Consider the following 24,224-nt stretch of genomic DNA (forward strand, 5'->3'; position numbering starts at 1 on the left):
TAAGAGCATGTCTGATTACATCGATCTAACGGACCTTCAAGCTGCTTTGTGTTTCAATGCAGTAGATGTGTTTTCCTGCTCACCCGCCCGGCTGGAGCTCCTCAGTTTGGTGTCGCCAAGTTACACACGTGCACGCGCGCGCCGCCTATTCAAGCCGCTCGTGAAACCATAAACCCGAGACTGAAAACAAAACTAGCAGCCGAACGGGTTTATTTTGCTGAGATGGACACTGCCTTTTCTCTTCTTCACCGAAACAAGAGTGAGTGTTACTTAATAAAGGCAGATTAAAAGAGTTTCGGTTTGCTCCTGCTCCTCCCTCGAGCACTACAGTACCTCAGCCGGACCGGTGTTCTGTAAAGTTATCCTAGCAAGTTCTCATACAGACCGTTTTATTATTCAAAACAAGTCATTATAAATTATTTGACTCGGCCAAAGACTCGACCAATACGCACAAAACATAAAAATCAGCAAATGCGTGAAATTCTCACCGATTTTCTATCAGCCCAGCTGATCGGTGGGACAAAACTACTGTTGAATTTTCCTACCCTCCTGGATTTCGCGCATGCGTAGTAGGCTTGGTAGGATAACTTGACAGAACAGCAGCGCAGATGTGCAGATCAGACAAGACAGAAGACGTTGCGCATGCGTGCAGACATAACGGAGACATTTATGCGTCACCGTATAGACGCAGATTTCCTCCTTGAAAACGGTCGTGTAGACGCGGAAAAAAGTGAGCACGAAAACGGACTTTTGCGTTTTTGTTTTATACCGTCCCCGTGTAAAGTGGGCCTGAGTGTGCATGTGAGAAATAAAAGCTTCTTCTTCTTCTTCTTCTTCAAGAAAGAAACATTAGAAATTTTGTTAGAAGAGTACAATAATCATATAGTTCCCTTTATTAATGCACTAGCATTAAATGCCTCACTATATTATGTTAGTGAACACCACTTTTAACCTAGTCACCCCAGTGGGCAGGCTAATAAATTTATGATTTATCCACCACTGTGAAGTCAGGCAAAATTGTCAATTTTCATAAATTAGGAATGAAACTCTGAGCTTTGGCCTAACAAATGAATCTTTTTCTGGGACATGTTAATGGTGTGATACAAGTAAGTCACTTGTATAAGCCCTTTCATTCTCAGTTGCCAGACAGCATCAGCAGGAGTAATGGTCAAAATGGCCCAATTACTGTCATACAATGACCAAAGAAGTTGAAATGAATCCAGTGTAGTATGTTAAAAATCTTATATATTCTGATCTGTTGAATGTGCAAACTGCTCCTAAAAATAATAATTCCTCCCCCTCATTAATTCCCCTCCCGAGTTACATTTTGCAATGAGTACAAAATGTAAAAAGAGTGAACGCTGAAAATACAGCAGTACCAATGATTTCATTCCAATAAAACATTTGAATGATTTTTGAAGATTGAATAGAGGTGAGTATTCATGTAATGGTCCTTAGAGGTGTTGAGGTGATGGGAAAGAGAGAGAGAGAGAGAGAGAGAGAGGGGAAGTAAAAGCGAGGTATAGCTAAAGAGAACTTGCTCCTCATTTGTCTCAGTAGACAGGCAGTTAAGGGCTTAGCAAGCTCTGTGCCAGCTCAGGCTGGCCTGTCCTCAGGCTTCATACTAAATCACATCCTGGAGCCAGCTCTGCTATTATTACCACCAGGACACACCTTTCTCCAAAATTACACCAGCGGGCTAAAGAGTGTTCAAACCCATCAAGGGGCTATCTATAACCCCTGATCCCAGTGCTCTCTTAACCTTCCTTTCATAATCAGCCTTCAAGCTTTTATACTGCCCTGTTTTAATAAAGTACATGAGAACATGCCCCATTTGCCAGCCTCATCTCCACTGAAGGTGAACTGAAAGTTCCAGTGTCCTTCATGCTTGATTGACCTTCATATAGTACTTATACAACAATCACTGATGCATTCTCAATTCTGATTGGTTGGAAAGCACAGATTAACTTCCTTTTGGCAATAGTAGAGTTGAATTCTCAAACCAGAAAGTGTTGATTAATGTTCAGAACAGCATGGCTCTGAGAGTGGTTCTAGAGGTGCCAATAATAGATTTATATTAATGTGTTCCACATGAACTTAAGACTAATAATAAACAGATCTGGAAAACATCTATTCCTTGATATGGTGAAGTTTTTTGTAAGTAAATATTTGTTATAATTTACGAAAGGAGTCTTTGGAAGGTGTCAGTGTTTTGTAATTGTCAGTTAGTCTTCTGACATGGGAAAGTCCTCAGGACAGAGGATTCTGCACATTCCATTTTCTCAGTAGCATGACAAGCTGTGTTTGTCTCATTAACTTTAAGAGAAAAGAAAAGGAAAAAAGGGAAGGAACAACTGTTTATAGCTTCTATAAAGTCAGCAATATCAGGAACTAACTTGTCCTGTGGACACTCCATAACATTAAATGTAACTATAAAACAGTTTAAACATGTGATGTATAGTTCATTATCATTCAATTAGTTCCAGTCCACTAATTTGACTGGTCTAGCAGCATTCCAAAAGTGCTAATATTTGGTATAACTGCATTGGGAAGTTTCACCGTGTGTGTATATCACTCTACTCATCTGTGCTCGCCACATAAAATTCCACATCCTACAGTAGGTCAAAACAGCTGTTAGCAACATCATCAGCGGACATGGCAATGTTTTCCATGAATATAATGGTTGACTTCAAATATGAAAGCTCAACAGAGATCAAAAGGAAGGAGGGAAGCCAATTTCACCGGAAACACTTAAGGGGAACGTACAAACCAAGGTAAGCTAGTTAACAAGCTAGCTGATGTGCTATAAGGTCAGTGTAGCTCCTTGGGATCTATTCCCACCATGGGAGCAAAAATAAACAGAACATTTGGTCATATTGTGTTCGAAATGTCAGTTATTCTATATTAACTTCTTCTTTACTGAACTGCTGTATAAAATAATCACAGCTGTGCCGATATTCACTTGACACAATATACCCAAATGTTACATTTATTTTTGCATTGTGCGTGGACATACATCCCAAAGAAGCCATACTCACTTTATAGCATGTCAGCTTGCTACTGTACCTCACATTGATTTGGATATTCCCATGAAAGGTAAAATTGGCATCCCTTCGTCTTTTTCATCTTCATCTGATGAGCTTTCATATTTTAAGTCAAAAGTTATATTCCTGAAAAGTATCATTTGCTGTGTCTGCTGATGATATTGCTAACGCTAAAATAGTAACTAATTAGAACCAGGAACAAGACTTTTACATGACAAGCAGAGTGAAAAACAGTGAAAAGTCCCATTGCTGTTATCGCAAAATATCAGCACTCTTGAAACTCAGAGGTTTCAAAAGTAGCTGGTCGGCGACAGCAAATCGCCATCTGTAGTAGGATTTGCCGCCGCTGTCTATTTTTCACTGAGTAACAAAAATTTTTGTTTACATATCTGTACAAAACTGAGCAGCATGCGATGTGAAATTTTTATTCAACTAAATAATGGCCAAATAGCCACTAACACGTCCGTAGGAAAGAGAGGCAGCCATTATGGCAGCCTCTGCCATCTCTCATCGATGCATTAATATGTGCAATAATATAGGCCCTAAACTATTTTTATGCATACTTTTATATACATTAGTGCTGTCAAAGTTAACGCGATAATAACGCGTTAACGTGATCTCAATTTAACGCGATTTTAAAAAATAGTGCCGTTAACGCAAATTCTAATTTGGCCCTGCGAGTCACCCGTAGTTCCTGTTGAGGCTTGTCGCGCGCTGCTTCAATAAGAGTACGTGTGAGTGATGGAGAAAGGCACAGACATATAAACATCCTCGCCACCATATTGGATGGGGCAAAGTGGAGAATAAAGATGCCTCATTCATGTGCTGCGTTTAACTGTACCAACAGGTTTACCGTCCAAACGAGATCACATGGGATTACCTTTCACAGGTGAGACTGGAAAAATACTTTTCAATACTTTTCCTTCAGTCTTCAGTTTCCCAGCTCATCTCCACCGGGTAGGTGTAGAGTTATAAGCAGTGAGAATTAGATAATACAGTGCCACACTATGATGAACGTTTTTGAACGTATGATGAATGTTTTTATTTTTGTTATCTGTTTTTTTCTTCTTTTATGGCAAATACTTCTCTTCAAAAGAAACTAATGAAGAGTAAAATAAAACATTTTTTATTTTCACAGTGATATGCACTTTATTTTTCATCCCTTGGTTTTCTCATCTAATATGGAAGTTATGGATGTCAGTGGCTGTGACAAGACGTGTTATGCTCTGCAATAAAAAAAGAAAACATTGGTACAAAGCAAGCCCATTCACTTTTTTATGCTGATAAGAGAATTACAATGGTTTTTCATGTGACAAAAATGTGCGATTAAATTGCGAGTTAACTATGACAGTCGCGACATTAATCGCGATTAAATATTTTAATCGCTTGACAGCACTAATATATCTCATCTCATTATCTCTAGCCACTTTATCCTTCTACAGGGTCGCAAGCAAGCTGGAGCCTATCCCAGTTGACTACGGGTGAAAGGCGGGGTACACCCTGGACAAGTCGCCAGGTCATCACAGGGCTGACACATAGACACAGACAACCATTCACACCTACGGTCAATTTAGAGTCACCAGTTAACCTAACCTGCATGTCTTTGGACTGTGGGGGAAACCGGAGCACCCGGAGGAAACCCACGCGGACAACATGCAAGCTCCACACAGAGGGGCCCTCGCCGGCCCCGGGGCTCGAACCCAGGACCTTCTTGCTGTGAGGCGACAGCACTAACCACTACACCACCGTGCCGCCCGCACTAATATATATATATATATATATATATAATTTATGTATACATGTGTGTACATATACAGGGTCCACCTGTAATATGCAATTTTTCCAAGCTTCTCAATAAGGCAATTTTTCTATACTTTTTCATGGTAGATAATGCAAATAGCCCTCTGTATTTAATCCTTCGTTTGTCTAATTTTTATTTCAGTTTTATTTGTTATCTGTTTGACATTTTCTTGCTACTGTAACACGTGAATTTCCCCGGTGTGGGATGAATAAAGTGAATCTAATCTAATCTAATCTAATTATGCTGCTGTGTGCTGTAACTAAGGTATAATCTGACTGGCTGACAAGGTGTTGACAATGTTTCGTGTACTGTGATTGAGCCACGCTACCACATGGCTAGAAATGGCAACTAAGAAGCGGAGTGGCACATTAGATGCCTGGTTTTCAAAAAGGCCACGAACCACAGGTAAATCTAATTTTAGCCATCATTATGATTACCGAGTGAAATATGTCTGTGTATGGGTCCATGTATAAATTCTGGTCGGTTAAATATTAAATTATAAATATCGATCGCTATCCCATTATTGTATACAGCCTGTTTTGGGTCAAACCCACTCAGCCTGCTTGGCACATTGTGCAAAAGCAACAGAGCAGTTCCTTTCAAAGACTAGAAGGATAAAGGGGAAGACAGAACATGTATAAAACCTGAATCAAGTTCAGTACCTGATATCACTACAGACACTGTTACAGAAGCTTTAGGATTAGATCAATACTCAGATTGTTCAGAAATTGAATAATGAATCAAAAAGAAATTTGACTACACAAAACATACATTTTTGATGTTTACAAAATCAAATTATTGTAACTGTTACTTGATTTTGTAAACATCAAAAATATATAAAGTTTTATATTGTCAAATTTCTTTTTGATTCATTACTATATGGCAGTTCTATTAATTTTTTTAGTATTGATTACCATCACTTCAGACTCTATTTTGCTGTTTACAATAAATTGGAAATTCCTCCCCACATGCCTTGAAACTGTGTCTCAGATAACCTGTTTCCCATTTTTCTCACCTATGGTTCACGGTGAAGGGCTTCAGCCTTTTTAATTGTACCCTCCTATTCTCTGCCTTGTACCCTTTTATTCCCCTAAACTTTGAGAACACTGGAAATTCCCCTTGAACAACTAACTGTTGTATAATTATTGTTTTGGAAGGAGTCGCCAGAGGGCATTGTAACATTCAGAGGCAAAGTTGTTCCTTTCCATTTTTCAATATGATAGTCTTCAAGACAAAGGGCTTTCTGGTTTCTCTGTAACAGCTATCTCTTTAACTTCAAGAGAGAAACAAATGAGCCTGGCGAATGAAGGAATGTCTGTTTATAGCTGCTAAGCTTCCCCTCTCCTTAAGTACTGTACATGTTGCCAAGTAAGCATGCCACCATTGTCTTGAGACTGTATCTGTCAGTTTTAGCCCACTCTACCTCGAACACTCCATCAGCTCAATTTTATGAGGTGTTTCACCGACTGTTCCAAATAATCCCGTAATTTTATCAAAATGTTTAGAGACACTTCCTATTGTGGCACAGTGCCAAATTTGGTGATGACAGGTATCCTTTAGATATAACAAAATTATTAACACTCTTTTCCCACTCTTGTAATCTTCTGACTCATTTTCCACAGTACTGTAGCATCTCTATCAGTGCTGTTCTTACCAGCTCGGAGTCCTAAATAAAGTCTAGGCAAGACATGATAATATACCGTGACTCATTTTTGCTCAGGGAACTTATCAGACCACAACTATGTTGTATGTTCTAAACTAACTCCGTTTTTTCTGCTGCTGCATGTTTTGTTTTCAACCTTTCCCACATATTATGTGGGAAGATGATCCTAAATCAATATTCCTCATCTGAGATACTTGATAAACACAGGCCTCTCAAAACAGTTGCTCATGTGGGTTCAGCAGGAAGATACTTGAGTACTGCATATAGGCTTGCTGTCTGAGAGATGAATGAGAGACAAATCTAGAGAGCACTGATTTGTGCAGACAATTATGGCTAATTGACTAAATCAGAAATTTACTGAAATAAAGTGAAACTAGAAACACCCTGAATTGAAACTGGATATAAACCAACACGAGTGCCGATGGGACATTTTGTACTTTTTCATGATCTTCATTAACTACCTGTCTCCATTATCAGGAATAAGGACTCGAATGGGGCTTAGATGTTTTCTGGAAAGCATTCAAAGGCTAAATCATCTCAAGAGCGCCAATGAAATTTACTTTACTTAGTTCATCTAACTTTTCCACTGTGGAAAAACCCAAATGTTTGACAAACAACCACGTCTTTTAGAAACCAGATACATGGGAAAAGCCTAGTTGCATTCTACTCACCCAGAACATACTTAAGGCAGTAAAGCTGGGAGAAATATAATGCTATTTGCTGTGTAATTATTTAGTCAAGCAGCTGCTTAACCTAGCACACAGATGTTGCACACAACCTGCTGCTAGTGGCTATGTGTTAGTGTTAGAGAACTCAACTCCTGTGTGTTTAATGGGAGCAATAAAAGCTGCTTCGAAGTGAAAATAAGTGACTCACCTAGTAAAATCACAGCGAACACTCAGGGGGCACGCCTAATGTTACGATTCATGTGGTTAGGGGACTTTAGAGCCACAATAAGATCATTGTGACGGAAGGATGCCAAGGTTCTTCCCTGGTTATATGGCTGATGGTTCAAAGAGTGAAAACTTTTGAGAGATACCTTCACTTCCTCATACAGTCCACTGTCTCATGAATGCTTGGTTTTCATCTAACTAGAGAACAAAACCAAATATATATATAATTTATATATCATTCCAACCGTGACATTTACTTGAAAACGATATAAATACTAATTAAATTAAATCAGGAGAAATTGACAAAGCAAAATAAATGTTGTGGAAATATCTTGAATGGGCTCAATCAGGTTTTCATCTGATACTAGACCATCTACATGGTATATGAATACACAGTACAGCTTAATAACTCAAAATCCATAGCCGCCACCATCACCACTGTCATTTATCTGCCACCATGTCCACCTTATTCTGAGACACTAATCTTCAACAAGAGCTCTCAATCTCCTGGTTAAGCCACACTCTGTGTGTGTGTGTGTGTGTGTGTGTGTGTGTGTGTGTGTGTGTGTGTGTGTGTAATATATATATTACTGCGATATTACCCCCGGGACATGCCCGTAATCCTTACTGCACACACCATGATGATCATAATGAGCTTCTGCAGCGCTCATAAAACCCATTAAAGAGCAGGAGATTAATCCAACACTCACACCAGAACAAAAGGACCATTAATAAGCTAACCACTAAAGTATTTTTATTTAAAATGAGATATTTAACTGGAGTTTTTAAGGAAAGAAGTAAACTTACTGCTGTTTGTGCTATGTATAAAATCCTTTTAAACAGAACAAAACCAGAATTATTGCACTTCATAACAAACCCTGGAAATGTCAAGTTCTAGGCCATACACAAATACGTAGGTACAAAATACACAAAACACATCTGGAGGCCATGACAAGTGCACTTGTGACCTTAGTTTCACCCTCATTCGAGTTTACAATGTAGCCCAGATTGCGTTTGTGCTTTACGACTGATGAACTCAGTGTTGTATAGTTTTAGACCACTTGATCTGGGTTTTAGACCCCGCTCATTGAACATAACCGTCTGTGACATGCCCACTTTCTGTCAGCATTATCTTCTGTACTGAAAGTGTGCCTTCCATCCTTCCTTTTTTCCACCAAAATACTAGTGGAGACAATTAAGCAGAAGAATACAGGTTTTCTTTTTTATGTGATACAGCAAGCCTCATTTCCCTCACCAATCACTCCAGCTGTTTGAAACATCATGTGCATCATATGCAAGAACAAGCACTCAAAGGTGTTAATGAGCAAGGAATTACTTTCTTCTGTTTGCAAATACCAAAGTTTGGCTCATTTCATGAGAGATAAAGTGAACGTGAACACTTTTCCCCTCCCAGTAACCAAGCTGAGGAGTATCAGGAATTTTAACATCATCTTCCTGTTTTTCTTTTTTTTTTCCAGGATACACTGGACCTCCTGCAAAATTGTAGCCTTGGAGCATTGCCATATTCCAGAGGCTTATGACAAGAAATCATTTTTTTCCCATTAATTCAGACTTTTTGCAGAAATAACTCACAACAGGACACACAATTAAAAGCATTACAGAAACCACTAAGTATTTTCATTTCCAAGGAGTTTAATTGTGTCAGCATTTTCTGAAATAAGAAGTAGAGATCTGTGATAAGAGCCTGAAAAAATGAGTTTCTTTTAGCAATCTACAGGTATCCTCAGTTTGTTTGTTTTATTCTCGATTATTACAGTTCTATATTCAGGCCTACAAAAGAGGGCTTCCCTTTTATAAATTGTTTGGAATGGAACCATTAACCACCCAAATATCCTTTGGAGAACCCTGATTGTGTGCAACGCATGGAGCAAGAAGTAGTATGTGTGTAAAACAGGAACCCAAGTACACAATTCTGTTCCCTATATTTGTATCATAAAGTGACTCAGCCTGTTTACAACAAGCATTTTAGAATTTAATTTTTATTTCCTGACAAGTAAACCAGGCTAAGGAGTGCAATTTTAACATCATCTTCCTGTTTTCCCAGGATTCATATGATGCTGCCAGATTTCCTGTAAACTTGTAGCCATAGAGCTTTGTCATATTCCAGAGAGTCATTACGCAAAAAACACCCTCTTTTTTCTGCATTAATGTAGTCATTTTGTATAAATGAGATGGAGAAATGACTCAGAACATTGCACAACATTAAAACATTAGCGCAACAATCATGAGATTTTTAATCCACAATGAGCCTCTTTACTCAGAACAGTAATCGGAAGCAGAGTTAGACAGATTGGTGGTGCAATATTTTTTAAAAAAAAAAAAGAAAAAAAAGTGGTGGTGGTGGGGTAACATCTAGCAGACTATAGGGTTCTTCACGTTGTCACTCTTACAAACGACTTTATCAGGCATATGAAAGACGGCTTTTCTTATAGAAATTATTTCAAATATAATCTAGCAGGGCGGCACGGTGGTGTAGTGGTTAGCACTGTCGCCTCACAGCAAGAAGGTCCTGGGTTCGATCCCAGCGGCCAGTAAGGGCCTTTCTACGTCCAGTTTGCATGCTCTCCCCGTGTCTGTGCGGGTTTGCTCCGGTTTCCCCCAAAGTCATGCAGGTTAGGCTAATTGGCGGCTCTAAATTGACCGTAGGTGTGAGTGTGAATGGTTGTCTGTGTCTAAAGGGGCTTTTCCACTACCAACGCGGCTGAGTTGGGCTGAGCCGTGCGGTGTTGAGCTGAGTCAAGCTGAGTGGGGCTGTTGGAGTTGCATTTCGACTACAACCGCGCTGAACCGTGCTGGCTGGAAGTGGGTGGACACATTGGGTGGAGTTAACGAAAGTGGGTGGATGTCACGTGATGTCGTTAGGTGGCGCAAACAGTGACATCAGTGACCTTTTAAGCGGTAGTCTCATGACCCGGATAGTAAACAATAAACATGGAGTCGTTAGTGTTGCTGGTCTTGGTGCTGTGGCTTGTTGTCTTCCATCTTCTAGTTTTCTGATCTTCTTCTTCTTCTTTGTCGTAATTCTTCTTCTTCCGGGTTTACGGTGTTTACAGATCCCAGCGTGCTCGCGGGGCGTGTGTGGGCATGTGAGGACACTCCTCCTCACCAATCAGTGCACAGGGGAGTGTCTCCTCAAGCCCCTAGCCCCACTCGGCTCGGTTGGGCTCACTTCAGCCCCACTCCAAAACCGTGCGAGTTTTGGGTGCTGAGTAAGGCTGAAGTGAGCTCAGTCGTGCTGCTCTGAGGTAGTCGAAACGCGAGCCGTGTTGGGCTGAAGTGAGCTGAAAAAGGGTAGTGGAAAAGGCCCATATGTGTCAGCCCTGCGATGACCTGGCAACTTGTCCAGGGTGTACCCCGCCTTTCGCCTGTAGTCAGCTGGGATAGGCTCCAGCTTGCCTGCGACCCTGTAGAACAGGATAAAGCGGCTACAGATAATGAGATGAGATGAAAGACGGCTTTTCTTATAGAAATTATTTCAAATATGATCTAGCAGGGTGGCACGGTGGTGTAGTGGTTAGCACTGACGCCTCACAGCAAGAAGGTCCTGGGTTCGATCCCAGCGGCTGGCGAGGGCCTTTCTGTGTGGAGTTTGCATGTTCTCCCCGTGTCTGCGTGGGTTTCCTCCGGGTGCTCCGGTTTCCCCCACAATCCAAAAACATGCAGTTAGGTTGACGTGGGCTGAGGTGCCCTTGAGCAAGGTACCGAACCCCTGACTGCTCCCCGGGCGCTCTGTGTGTGTGTGTGTGTGTGTTCACTGCTTCAGATGAGTTAAATGCAGAGGATGAATTTCACTGTGCTTGAAGTGTGCATGTGACGAATAAAGGTTTCTTCTAAAAATACAGGTTTCTTCTAGTTTGGAGAAGAAGCTGAGCACAAAAATGGGGGGGGGAATGTTATCTCTGCGATAACAGAACAAAAGATTGCAGGTAATCAATCAATCAATCAATCAATCAGTGCACTCTGCCATCTTGCTACTCCTGTTTATTCCTGTTATGAATTGTGCAGGGGCGGCACGGTGGTGTAGTGGTTAGCGCTGTCGCCTCACAGCAAGAAGGTCCTGGGTTCGAGCCCCGGGGCCGGCGAGGGCCTTTCTGTGCGGAGTTTGCATGTTCTCCCCGTGTCCGCGTGGGTTTCCTCCGGGTGCTCCGGTTTCCCCCACAGTCCAAAGACATGCAGGTTAGGTTAACTGGTGACTCTAAATTGACCGTAGGTGTGAGTGTGAATGGTTGTCTGTGTCTATGTGTCAGCCCTGTGATGACCTGGCGACTTGTCCAGGGCGTACCCCGCCTTTCGCCCGTAGTCAGCTGGGATAGGCTCCAGCTTGCCTGCGACCCTGTAGAAGGATAAAGCGGCTAGAGATAATGAGATGAGATGAATTGTGCATGTTCATGATGCATCCTTGATTACAATGGTTCAATTCAAAACTGGTGAAAAAACGGGCTGGTTCACTAGGTTCAAAGAATCCTGAACGGAACCGGTTCAAGAACTTGTTCCCTGTTAGTCAAAAAGGGGCATCAGAAACAAAGGGTACTAAACTGTACTGCCATTGTCGCTGGGGTGGCACCTGCAAGCCCTTTAGCACTTTAACTCATTTTAAAGATACAATGTATTCATATTCCCAGGACAGGAAAGGTCCAGTTTAGTACTACTGTATTGTGTGTATGATAGTGTAGAGAGAAACAACAAGTATTTGTGGAGAATGAAGACATATTGTATGTTCAGTTGTATGAGCACTTTTCCTCCAGGACACGAACCCTGTAAAAAAAAAAAAAAGCCAAAAGTGCGAGACTTCCAAAACAAAACCAGGCACTACAATGCGCTTATGAAGTCCTGAAAGGTGTCAGGGGATTTAAATGCACTCCGCACAGCAGCTCACCTCAGTTTCTTTGTCTTGCTCTCCTTCCTGTTGAGGACTCCGGGAACGCAGTTGGTCAGTTCGGTCCAGTCCGCGTGCAAGCCGCAGCTCCAGCCGGTAGAAAAGCGTGAGAAGAGCCACGTTTCCTTGCGGTTCGGTCGGTAGCAAGTGCACTTTTTCTGGCCCGGTCTGCAGTCGCACGGCACCTCCAGCCGCACGTTTTGTACCAGGTGCCGTCCGAATGTCGTGCCGCCTGTTTTCTGGATATGCAGGAACACGATCACGTCCTCGCCCTTGATCTCGAAGTCCACACTTCGCTCCAAATCCTTCACCGGGAAGTAGTACTTTTTCACATAGTGCGGATCCGGCGTCGGGAAGATGGTCATGTCCTCCTCGGGGAGGTAACCATGCGCCGGCGAGCCGAAGTTTATCGCACCAGGCGCGACGTACTGGTACAGAATGAGCATGAAGAACACGGAGCCAACGATGATCAGCACGAATTTGCTGGCCCGCTCAGCCATGGTCCTTCCCGTGATGTTCATCTGTCACCATGTCTCACACAGCGGGGTCTCGGGTAGCGGATTTGGCTCGATTCTCGCGCCCTCCATTAGATCAACGGGACCGGAGAGGCTCAGCAAACCGCGGCGCCCGCGCGCACACAGATTAAACACTGGCACATTATTATCCACCAAGAGCCTAATCCTAATCCAAGCGTTAACCCTGAGCGTCTGAAACCAAACGAGAGCAAACGGGACTTTCATAGATCGATTGTGTTTCCGCTGAACCGCAGGCTTCCTCGTCTCGTGTGATCATTGTGTAGTGCTCGAGCGACACCCACTCACTTTCACAACACACACACACACGGTTCACTAAGAGTAAAAGCAAGCCGAGCATTTTTAATACTCTGGTTGGTGTCCTACGCCGACTGTGTATTTTATCTCATCTCATCTCATGTAATTTCTACAGGGTTGCAGGCAAGCTGGAGCCTATCCCAGCTGACTACGGGTGAAAGGCACCCTGGACAAGTCGCCAGGTCATCACAGGGCTGACACATAGACAACCATTCACACTCACATCCACGGTCAATTTAGAGTCACCAGTTAACCTAACTTGCATGTCTTTGGATTGTGGGGGAAACCGGAGCACCCAGAGGAAACCCACGCGGACAACATGCAAACTCCACACAGAAAGCCCCTCACCGGCCATGGGGCTCGAACCCAGGACCTTCTTGCTGTGAGGCGACAGCGCTAACCACTACACCACCGTGCCGCCTTCTCTCAGATTATCACCCAGTAAATAAATAAGAAAAGTAGACTTGCTGTAAGAATAACAGAAAAATGAATAATTCATCCATCCATCCATCCATAGCTGCTTATCCTGTTCTACAGGGTTGCAGGCAAGCTGGAGCCTATCCCAGCTGACTACGGGTGAAAGGCAGGGTACACCCTGGACAAGTCGCCAGGTCATCACAGGGCTGACACATAGACAACCATTCACACTCACATCCACGGTCAATTTAGAGTCACCAGTTAACCTAACCTGCATGTCTTTGGACTGTGGGGGAAACCGGAGCACCCGGAGGAAACCCACGCGGACACGGGGAGAACATGCAAACTCCGCTCAGAAAGGCTCTCGCCGGCCACGGGGCTCGAACCCGGACCTTCTTGCTGTGAGGCGACAGCGCTAACCACTACACCACCGTGCCACCCTCTCTCAGATTATCACCCAGTAAATAAATAAGAAAAGTAGACTTGCTGTAAGAATAACAGAAAAATGAATAATCCATCCATCCATCCATCCATAGCTGCTTATCCTGTTCTACAGGGAAACCGGCAAGCTGGAGCCTATCCCATCTGACTATGGGCGAGAGACAGGGTACACCCATAGTGCAGTCCCCCCAGGACTTCGCGGGCCTTTTTTGTGATTATTGTGGGCTAAAATGTCTGATGTTGCAGTGGGTTTCCAAAAAATTGCGATGAAAGTTGTGGTGTTTTTTAGGTTTTTGTTGCGATTACATTGCAGGAGGAAGTGAAAGTTGCGAGAAATTGTTGCGATTTTCTCTTTTTGTGATTAAAATTGAGTGATATGTTAAATATTAAGTTATTACTGAAAAATTATTGATTAAAAAACAAAAGACACTGAGAAATGATCATATAAACAACTTTACCAATATAAAAGATTACTAGGACTACAAAAATGCAGAAAAATAGGCTTTACTTATCCAAATGCACCTGTTGGTTCAAAAGTTAAAGTGCATAGAACCTCACAGCACAACATGAAGTTACCTTAAAATATAATATAAATGCCTCAGTTTTCATGTAAGAAAAAATAACCATTAGTACTGTGTGCAGGCAGTCTCTCCTGAAGACTAAATTAAACAATAATTATAAACTAATAAAATAAATGGCTCAGGCTTCATAGAAGAAAAAAAACAATTTGAACAGATCTCACAGTATGATGCTGAAGCTGCCTAAACAATGGAAAATAAAATACCATTTTGGCAAAAATGTTGGCATCCATTAATTTCTTGTATTAAGTAAAAAAATAATGTAAAGTGCACACAGTCCTTCACTGTAAACATAACACATTTTCAGTAACAGAATTTAATCCTATATAAACACTGACTCACACATCATGCAATGTTGCCAGATACTGCTGACGTTTTCCAGCCCTAAATATGTTCAAAACCCGCCAAAATGCACTTAAAACCGCCCAATAAGGCGGGAAACCGCCCAATCTGGCAACACTGCACACATGCTGCTTCTCTTGAACATATACACGGAAATAAGGCGGAAGGTAGTTTGTCGACGTCACCTCAAGACGACGCCAACGATTGGTCAAATTTGCGGTGATTGGATATAATTGCAACACCGCCCTGAATTCGCGGGGATTGGTTGAATTTGCATTGAAATTGCAAATCGCAACATTGCGAAATCCTGGAGGGTCTGATAGTGGACAAGTCGCCAGGTCATCGCAGGGATAAACAACCATTCACACTCACGGTCAATTTAGAGCCACCAATTAGCCTAACCTGCATGTCTTTGGACTGTGGGGGAAACTGGAGCACCCGGAGGAAACCCACGCAGACACGGGGAGAGAACATGCAAACTCCATACAGAAAGGCCCTCGCCAGCCGCTGGGCTTGAACCCCGGACCTTCTTGCTGTGAGGTGACTGTGCTAACCACTACACTACCGTGCCGCCCCTTGAATAATTCATGTTACAGAATTTTTCCTTATGGTTTACAAATATAAAATTGTTTGTGGCTGTCATTTCACGTTTCCATGGTGACTTCTTGTGCAGTGTGAGCAGTTCACCAGCATGATTTGTTTAGTCTGCTAGCGTGGTACAGGTGCTCTGATATTTTCAAGTATGCTTGTAATTCTTGGTGATGAATCTTGTAGTGTGAGCACCTTCATGACAAGCAGCAAGAACAATAATGAACAACAGCCATGAGAGTTCCTAGATGATGGGCTTATGACACCCAAGTTAAGAAGTAAGGAACAGCAAAAATAAAAACAAAAACCACATAATTCCTTGCAAAGCACAGACAACTGACTGCTTTGTTTCTTCGTTCTAATCTTCCATTTCAATTTCCATCTTCTTTGTCCAGAACCGTTGCCAGGTCAGGGTCCATGTGGACCCTATTGATCCACAGGTCATATTAATTGGAGCATAGTTTCATGCTGGATGCCCTTCCTGCCACAACCCTCTCATTTCTGGGCTTCGAAAACAACCATTCACACACACATTCACACCTGTGGGCAATTTAGAGCAGCCAATCTTCGGACAGTGGAGGAAAACCGACGCAGACACGGAGAACATGCAAACTCCACACAGAAAGGCCCCCGTCAGCCACTAGGCTCGAACCCCAGACCTTCTTGCTGTGAGGTGACAGCGCTAACCACTACACCACCGTGCCACCCCTTGAATAATTCATGTTACAGAATTTTTTCTTATGGTTTACAAATATAAAATTGCTTGTGGCTGTCTGTGATAAGTCTCTGGGACCACAACGGAAACAAGTGTTCACACTTTTAAAAAAAGAAAGCACAACTTTATTCATCACACACTTGTGAAATTCCTCTCTGCATTTAACCCATCTGAAGCAGTGAACAAACACGTGAGCAACAGGGGCGTAGCTAGGATTTTTCAAAGGCAGGGTCACACACTGACTGGCAGCCTGAGTACATTATGTAACAAAAAAATAATTACCATTGCTAGTTTTAGGTAGCTTAGAAATCGGCTCTTTCATTATTGCTGTTTCTTCCATGTTTTCTTGATGTTCTGTTCTAGAAATGGCACACTAAAACTTGGCTTCGAAGCCACAAAATGCAACTTTGATGGAAAAAATATATAATAAATTGCTCACCTCTCTTCACGTCGAAAGAAGGAAGAAAGTTTTGCTTGTTTTGACATGGCGAATTATTAACACAAGAGGAAATACTCGTAATTCACAACTAAAAAGACTGCAGCTACACTGGCAGCTTGACTATGCTTTCCAGTGTGATCGTGTTGCCCTTGCACAGAACTGGGTTTCCGCGCCCAAACCACAGGAAGTCCATAAAAGGTTATAGAAACCCTAATGAAGCTGAGGTGACAATCTCGTTTAAAAAAAAAGTTAGAAAAATTACAGTGGGCACATTTCTAATATTCTTATGCAGCTAATGAAAAAATGTATGGTCCAACAAAGGGCACCCCAGGACCCCCCCAGCTACGCCCCTGAGCAATGAGCACACACATATACCCAGAGCAGTGGGCAGCCATGCTATAGCAGCGTCCAGGGAGCAGTTGGGAGTTAGGTGTCTCGCTCAAGGGCACTGCAGTCCAAGGCCGTCCCATATTAACCTAACCGCATGTCTTTGAACTGTGGGGGAAACCGGAGCACCCAGAGGAAACCCACACAGACACGAGAACATGCAAACTTTTCTGTGTAATCCTGGTTTTTATGCCATGTTCATAGTGTATTTTGTATGTACTGCATTTTAACCTAATAATAAATCAAATGGGAGTGTACCTGCATGAGGATTAAACTTATTTCATGCCTTCTTGAGAGTGGAACTGTTTTGTCTCATCAGCTTTTGGGCAAACTGACAATTTTCTATCGCTGTACCAGCATTGTGTGTTCATATGTTATAAGTTTGGATAATAAATAAAAGTTAAACCTATAGGCCTAGGCATTTTATTTTTGTTCCAGATCTCTCTTCAATTAGGCAGCACAGTGGTATAGTGGTTAGTACTGTCGCCTCACAGCAAGAAGGTCCAGGGTTCGAGCCCAGCAGCCAGCGAGGGCTTTTCTGTGTGGAGTTTGCATGTTCTCCCCATGTCTGCGTGGGTTTCCTCCAGGTCCTCCGGTTTCCCCCACAGTCCAAAGACATGCAGGTTAGGCTAATTGGTGGCTCTAAATTGACCGTGAATGTGAGTGAATGGTTGTTTGTCTATGTGTCAGCCCTGTGATGACCTGGCGACTTGTCCAGGGTGTACCCTGCCTCTCGCCCATAGTCAACTGGGATAGGCTCCAGCTCCAGACCCTGTAGAACAGGATAAGCAGCTACAGATAACGGATGGATGGATCTCTCTTCAATGTCTCGTGTCTTCCTGCAAAAAATAATGACAGAAAAAGTGACGTCTGAAGGCCAGTTGATGTGACAAGCTGAGAAACTAATGTTATGCTAAGAGGGTATAGTAAATACTCTCTAATGCAATGTGAATGTGACGTGAGCTGCCAAGAATTTCACACAATGTACCTGTACAAAAGCTGAAAACTTGTCCCAAGTCTCCCCACTGTCCCCTATGTTAGATATCATGGAGTCTGTATCACAGTTGTAGATATTCAACAAAACCACAAACAATTCACATATTTCAAGTGTATATTTCATGTTAAAATGTTCATGACCAATAGATGACAAGGCACAGATCACAGGTCTGTGCATGGCAGGGCACTGGGTAATACCTATTCAGAACCATAAAATTAAACCCATGACAGAGTGGGAGGTCTCTGGCAGCTGTTTTAAAAGAGTCTGTTGTGCTGCAAAAGCCTGACAGAGGTGCCACACAAAAGGCATATGGCCTCAGAGTTTTTACAATTGCTACCAAGCATTGTATACCAAAATTCACTTTTAATTATCTCTCCACATGTATTCACATTGTAACTATCAAAACACCACAGTCACATCTCAAAATAAATGCTTACATTAAAAAAGTACCACTACATTTCAACAGCTGGATTGTGACCAAAACACTAACAATTGGCATTATAGTATACTCTTAAAAATGTCAAAACTCTTAAGGGTTCTTTGGTTGCCTATTTGTGTAGAATCCTACAGAAGAGAATTTCCTTATCAGTTTCTAGTTGAACTTGCAGCCTTAATTCCACAATGAATACCCAAAGAAACATTTTCCTCTGAATGTAGGTGCACTACTAGATTATTTTGTTTTGCATTTTAATAGTTGCAATCATCGATTTTCTCTTGGTTCATAGTCTCATCTCATCTCATTATCTCTAGCCGCTTTATCCTTCTACAGGGTCACAGGCAAGCTGGAGCCTATGCCAGCTGACTACGGGCGAAAGGCGGGGTACACCCTGGACAAGTCGCCAGGTCATCACAGGGCTGACACATAGACACAGACAACCATTCACACTCACATTCACACCTACGGTCAATTTAGAGTCACCAGTTAACCTAACCTGCATGTCTTTGGACTGTGGGGGAAACCGGAGCACCCGGAGGAAACCCACGCGGACACGGGGAGAACATGCAAACTCCGCACAGAAAGGCCCTCGCCGGCCACGGGGCTCGAACCTGGACCTTCTTGCTGTGAGGTGACAGCGCTAACCACTACACCACCGCGCCGCCTTGGTTCATAGTGTAAGCAATTATTTAAAACTTTCAGCTACAAATAGAATGGCACACCTTGATCATCCAAATCAAATGTCCTAGTAAGAAAAAACAACTATTCTAATAGCATCTTGCTCATAATCTTTCCACCTCTTTTATGTGTTTAATAAAAATCTCATTCATTCATTGGAGATAAATGACTCCATCTTTTAAATGGGCTGGAAATCAGTGCATTACTAAATAATGATGGGAAAATGCATTCTTCTCACATGCAAATGATCTATGACAAGCCCTGCATAGATACTAAATACTACACTCTGTTATCTATGGACTTATTCAGGATTTGTGCTATAGCAGCTATTGCATAATATATTATACACACACACACACACACACACTGTGTGTGTGTGTATATATATATATATATATATATATATAATAAGACACACACACACACTCGGGAGAATGTGTGTACAGAACGTGAAACGCAGAAAACAGAAGATTCCCGGTAAACGTGCCGTCTGCTTTCGGTTTTGTTTCTCCCTCCTGCTGCTTTTGGTTTCCTAATAGACAGAGGTTGGGCAGAGCATTGTTTCTGTACGCAGTGTTGGTGCACACACAGTGTGTGTAATATATTATGCAATAGCTGCTACCTGTATAACAGACTGCTTAAAGCAGGTGGGGACAATGCACTGAGAAAGGGACAGGTTGAATATTACCGTGAAGACACTTGCTAGCTGGTTAGCACATGCCTTAAGGACATGACCTGAGATCCCATCCGGACCTGCTGCCCTCCTGGGATTCACTCTCCTGAGTGCCATCCTCACGTCGTGCTCCGTCACGATGAGCGCTGTCTCCTCTCTGCCGGTGATTACGTCGGTTCGTTTTCAGGTCGTCTCGAAGAGGGCATAAAAGTTGTTCAGTTCATCGGCGAGAGATTTGTCGGCGTTTGTCAGAGGAGCGCGAGCTGATTTATAGTCCATGATGATCTGTAGTCCTTGCCATAGCCCCCGGGATCCTGCTGGTACAAATGATCCTCCAGCTTGTGTGTGTGTGTGTGTGTGTGTGTGTGTGTGCATAGTATATATGGTATATGAGACCAGTTCTAAAACTGGGTAGCTGGAATGTCCGGACAATGATGACCAGCCTTTCTGAAAACCTCCAGCACATCAGCGACACTAGGAAAACAGCTGTTATCAACAACAAGCTCCAGTCATTGAACATTGACATAGCCACCTTTCAGGAAACACAGCTGGCAAGCTCGAGCACTCTGAAAGAGAAGGACTACACATTCTACTGGCAAGGAAAAGACTCTGATGAGCCTAGAGTGCATGGAGTTGGCTTTGGCGTGAGGAACAGCCTCCTGAGTATGGTAGAACCAGGTGGAAAAGTGCTTTAGAGACTACTGACTCTCTGCCTCAATACCACTGAAGGCCCTATTACTCTTGTTAAATTGTACACCCCGACACTGTCCTCCACTCCAAACACAAAGGATGAGTTTTATGAAAACCTCGCATTCATCATCAGGACTAGCCCAAGCAAGGAACAACTTGTTCTACTGGGCGATTTCAACACCAGAGTGGGTGCTGATCACGACTTATGGCCCTCCTGTTTAGGTCAGTTTGGTGTAGGCAAAATGAACGAGAATGGACAGAGACTGCTTGAGGTGTACACATACCATCAGCTGTGCATCTCCAACTCCTTCTTCCAAATCAGGTCTCAACACAAGATTACATGGAGACATCCATGCTCAAAGCACTGGCACCAACTGGATCTGATCCTGATCAGGCATGCATGCAGCCACCAAGCATGTTCTGCACACCCATGCTTACCACAGCACTCATTGAGACACAGACCACTCCCTGGTATGTTGCAAGATCAGGTTGCAACCAAAGAAGTTCCACCTCACTCAGAGACAGGGGAACCCTCACATCGACACAAGCAAGATGTCTCAGCCAGACTTCATGGAGCAGTTTGCAATAGCATTTGAGAAAGAGCTCAGTGCCTCACAGTCTGGAGACTTTGCCACAGAGAAGTGGGAAACCCTGCGGAACATTATATACTGCATAGCCCTTGTCACCTTTGGGAAGCAAACCCCAAAGTCGCGTGACTGGCTTGAGGCAAAGTCCACCATGATGTCTCCCATCATTGAAGCCAAGTGTGTTGCCCTTGCAGAATACAAGCATTCACCCAGCAAGAAGAACCTACAGATTCTTAGGGCTGCTAGAAGTAATGTTCAGCAGACTGCATGGTGTTGTGCCAGCGAGTACTGGTCAGAGCTCAGTGAAAACATACAATTAGCTGCCATTAGTAGAAACATCAGAGGAATGTATGATGGCATCAAGAAGGCACTTGGCCCTATCCAGAGCAAGACAGCCCCCTTAAATCCTCCACTGGAGAAGTTCACACTGACAAAGGCCAGCAGTTGGAGAGATGGGTAGAACACTATTCTGATCTTTACTCCAGAGAGAACACTGTGTCCCTCACAGCCCTTGATGCCATTGAATGCCTCCCAACCATAGTCAACCTAGACACAGAGACGACAGTAGAGGAGCTCAGCAAGGCCATTGACAGCTTGGCAAGGCCCCAGGCAGTGATGGGATGGCCCCTGACTTGATTAAAAACTGCAAGGACACTCTACTGCTCTCACTGCATGAAATCCTATGTCAATGCTGGCGTGAAAAGGCTGTACCGCAGGACATGAGAGATGCCAAGATCACCACCCTCTATAAAAACAAAGGAATGAGAAGCAACTGCAATAACTACAGAGGCATCTCCCTTCTTAGTATCATCGGCAAAGTATTCACCAGGGTCATTTTGATCTGCCTGCAGAAGCTGGCAGAACGAGTCTATCCTGAATCACAGTTTAGCTTCCGAGCTGAGAGGTGCACAGTGGACATGCTCTTCTTCATACGGCAACTTCAGGAAAAGTGTTGAGAGCAGCAGATGCCCCTGTATGTCACCTTTATTGACCTCACTAAGGCGTTCGATCTTGTCAGCAGAGATGGTTTGTTCAAGATGCTTCCAAAGATTGGTTGCCCACCAAAACTGTTGAGCTTGATCGTATCTTTCCACTCCAACATGAAGGGGACTGTACAGTTCAACGGCAGTGCCTCTGACCCCTTCGATATCTGCAGTGGCATCAAACAGGGTTGTGTCCTTTTGTCTACACTCGTTGGGATCTTCTTTGCTGTACTCCTATAGCACACATTTGGCTCTGCAACAGAGGGAATCTACCTGCAGACTAGATCAGACAGCAGGCTGTTCAATCTTGTCCGCCTCAAAGCCAAGACCAAGATACGCAAAGTCCTCATCAGAGACATGCTTTTTGCTTATGATGCAGCTGTTGTAACCCACTCTCAGCATGAACTGCAGTCACTGATGGACTGCTTCTCCCAGACCTGTAAGGACTTTGGACTACACTCCTCTACAGTCACAGGCAGCATTGTTCTACCCATACAGATGGAACAGACAAGACATGGCAAATACAGACAAGAATTGACAGAACGGACAGAAATGAAGATATATTCCATGGTCAACCTTGACTGACAGAGGCCCACACAAAATATGGTATATGCATGGTATTTATGGTGTTAGTCATACAGTGCTCAGCGTAAATGAGTACACCCCCTTTGAAAAGTAACATTTTAAACAATATCTTAATGAACACAAACAATTTCCAGAATGTTGACAAGACAAAGTTTAATATAACATCTGTTTAACTTATAACATGAAAGTAATATTAATAATATAACTTAGATTACACATTTTTCAGTTTTACTCAAATTAGGGTGGTGCAAAAATGAGTACACCCCACAACAAAAACTACTACATCTAGTACTTTCTATGGCCTCCATGATTTTTAATGACAGTACCAAGTCTTCTAGGCATGGAATGAACAAGTTGGCGACATTTTGCAACATCAATCTTTTTCCATTCTTCAACAATGACCTCTTTTAGTGACTGGATGCTGGATGGAGAGTGATGCTCAACTTGTCTCTTCAGAATTCCCCATAGGTGTTCGATTGGTTCAGATCAGGAGACATACTTGACCACTGAATCACTTTCACCCTGTTCTTCTTCAGAAATCCAACAGTGGCCTTAGATGTGTGTTTAGGATCATTGTCATGTTGGAAAAATGCACGACGACCAAGGGCACGAAGTGATGGTAGCATCTTCTCTTTCAGTATAGAGCAATACATCTGTGAATTCATGATGCCATCAATGAAATGCAGCTCCCGACACCAGCAGCACTCATGCAGCCCCACATAAGGACACTGCCACCACCGTGTTTCACTGTAGGCACCATGCATTTTTCTTTGTATTCCTCACCTTTGCGACACCATACAGTTTTGAAGCCATCAGTTCCAAAAACATTTATCTTGGTCTCATCACTCCAGAGTATAGAGTCCCAGTAGTCTTCATCTTTGTCAGCATGGGCCCTGGCAAACTCTAGACGGGCTTTTTTGTGCCTGGGCTTTAGGAGAGGCTTCTTTCATGGACGGCATCCATGCATGCCATTCCTCTGCAGTGTATGCTCTATTGTGTCACGGGAAATAGTCACCCCAGTTTGCCTTTCTACTTCTTTAGATAACTGCAGTGAACTTGCATGCTGCTTTTCTTCAACCCTTCTCATCAGAAGATGCTCCTGTCGAGGTGTTAACTTCCGTGGATGACCTGGACATCTCTGTGAGATGGTTGCAGTTCCAGCTTTCTTAAATTTTTGTACCACTTTTGCGACAGTATTCTGACTGATAAGTAAAGCTTTGCTGATCTTTTTGTCGCCTTTACCTTTGTGGTGTAAAGAAATTATTTTCTTTCTCAGGTCTTGTGTCATTTCTCTTCCATGTGGTGCCATTGCTGACAGCATAAAATAGGAAGGAGTTTTCTTTAAGTAACACCCTTTTATAGTCAACTGTCTGCTGGACACCTGTGTAATGACTAATTAGACTCACCTGTGATTGTATTCTTGTTAGACATTTGTAGTCTACAATTTAGCTTTGCTCCAGAGACTTTCAGTGGGGTGTACTCATTTTTGCACCACCCTAATTTGAGTAAAACTGAAAAATGTGTAATCTAAGTTATACTATTAACCTTACTTTCACGTTA

The 24,224-nt window shown here is 42.9% G+C and overlaps 1 protein-coding gene across 1 annotated transcript in view; it reads right to left on the reverse strand.

Annotated features, from left to right (window-relative positions):
• hs6st1b (heparan sulfate 6-O-sulfotransferase 1b) overlaps positions 1 to 13,113 on the reverse strand; it is a 160,288-nt gene extending 147,175 nt beyond the window's left edge. Inside the window, exon 1 of the mRNA XM_060900023.1 lies at positions 12,299 to 13,113. Within this exon, the coding sequence (XP_060756006.1) occupies positions 12,299 to 12,819 (521 nt within the window). The 5' untranslated portion in view covers positions 12,820 to 13,113. The remainder of the gene's footprint in view (positions 1 to 12,298) is intronic.
• Between the last annotated feature and the right edge of the window lie 11,111 nt (positions 13,114 to 24,224).

The sequence above is a fragment of the Neoarius graeffei genome, chromosome 19 (assembly GCF_027579695.1).
Source record: "Neoarius graeffei isolate fNeoGra1 chromosome 19, fNeoGra1.pri, whole genome shotgun sequence".
Lineage (NCBI taxonomy): Eukaryota > Metazoa > Chordata > Actinopteri > Siluriformes > Ariidae > Neoarius > Neoarius graeffei.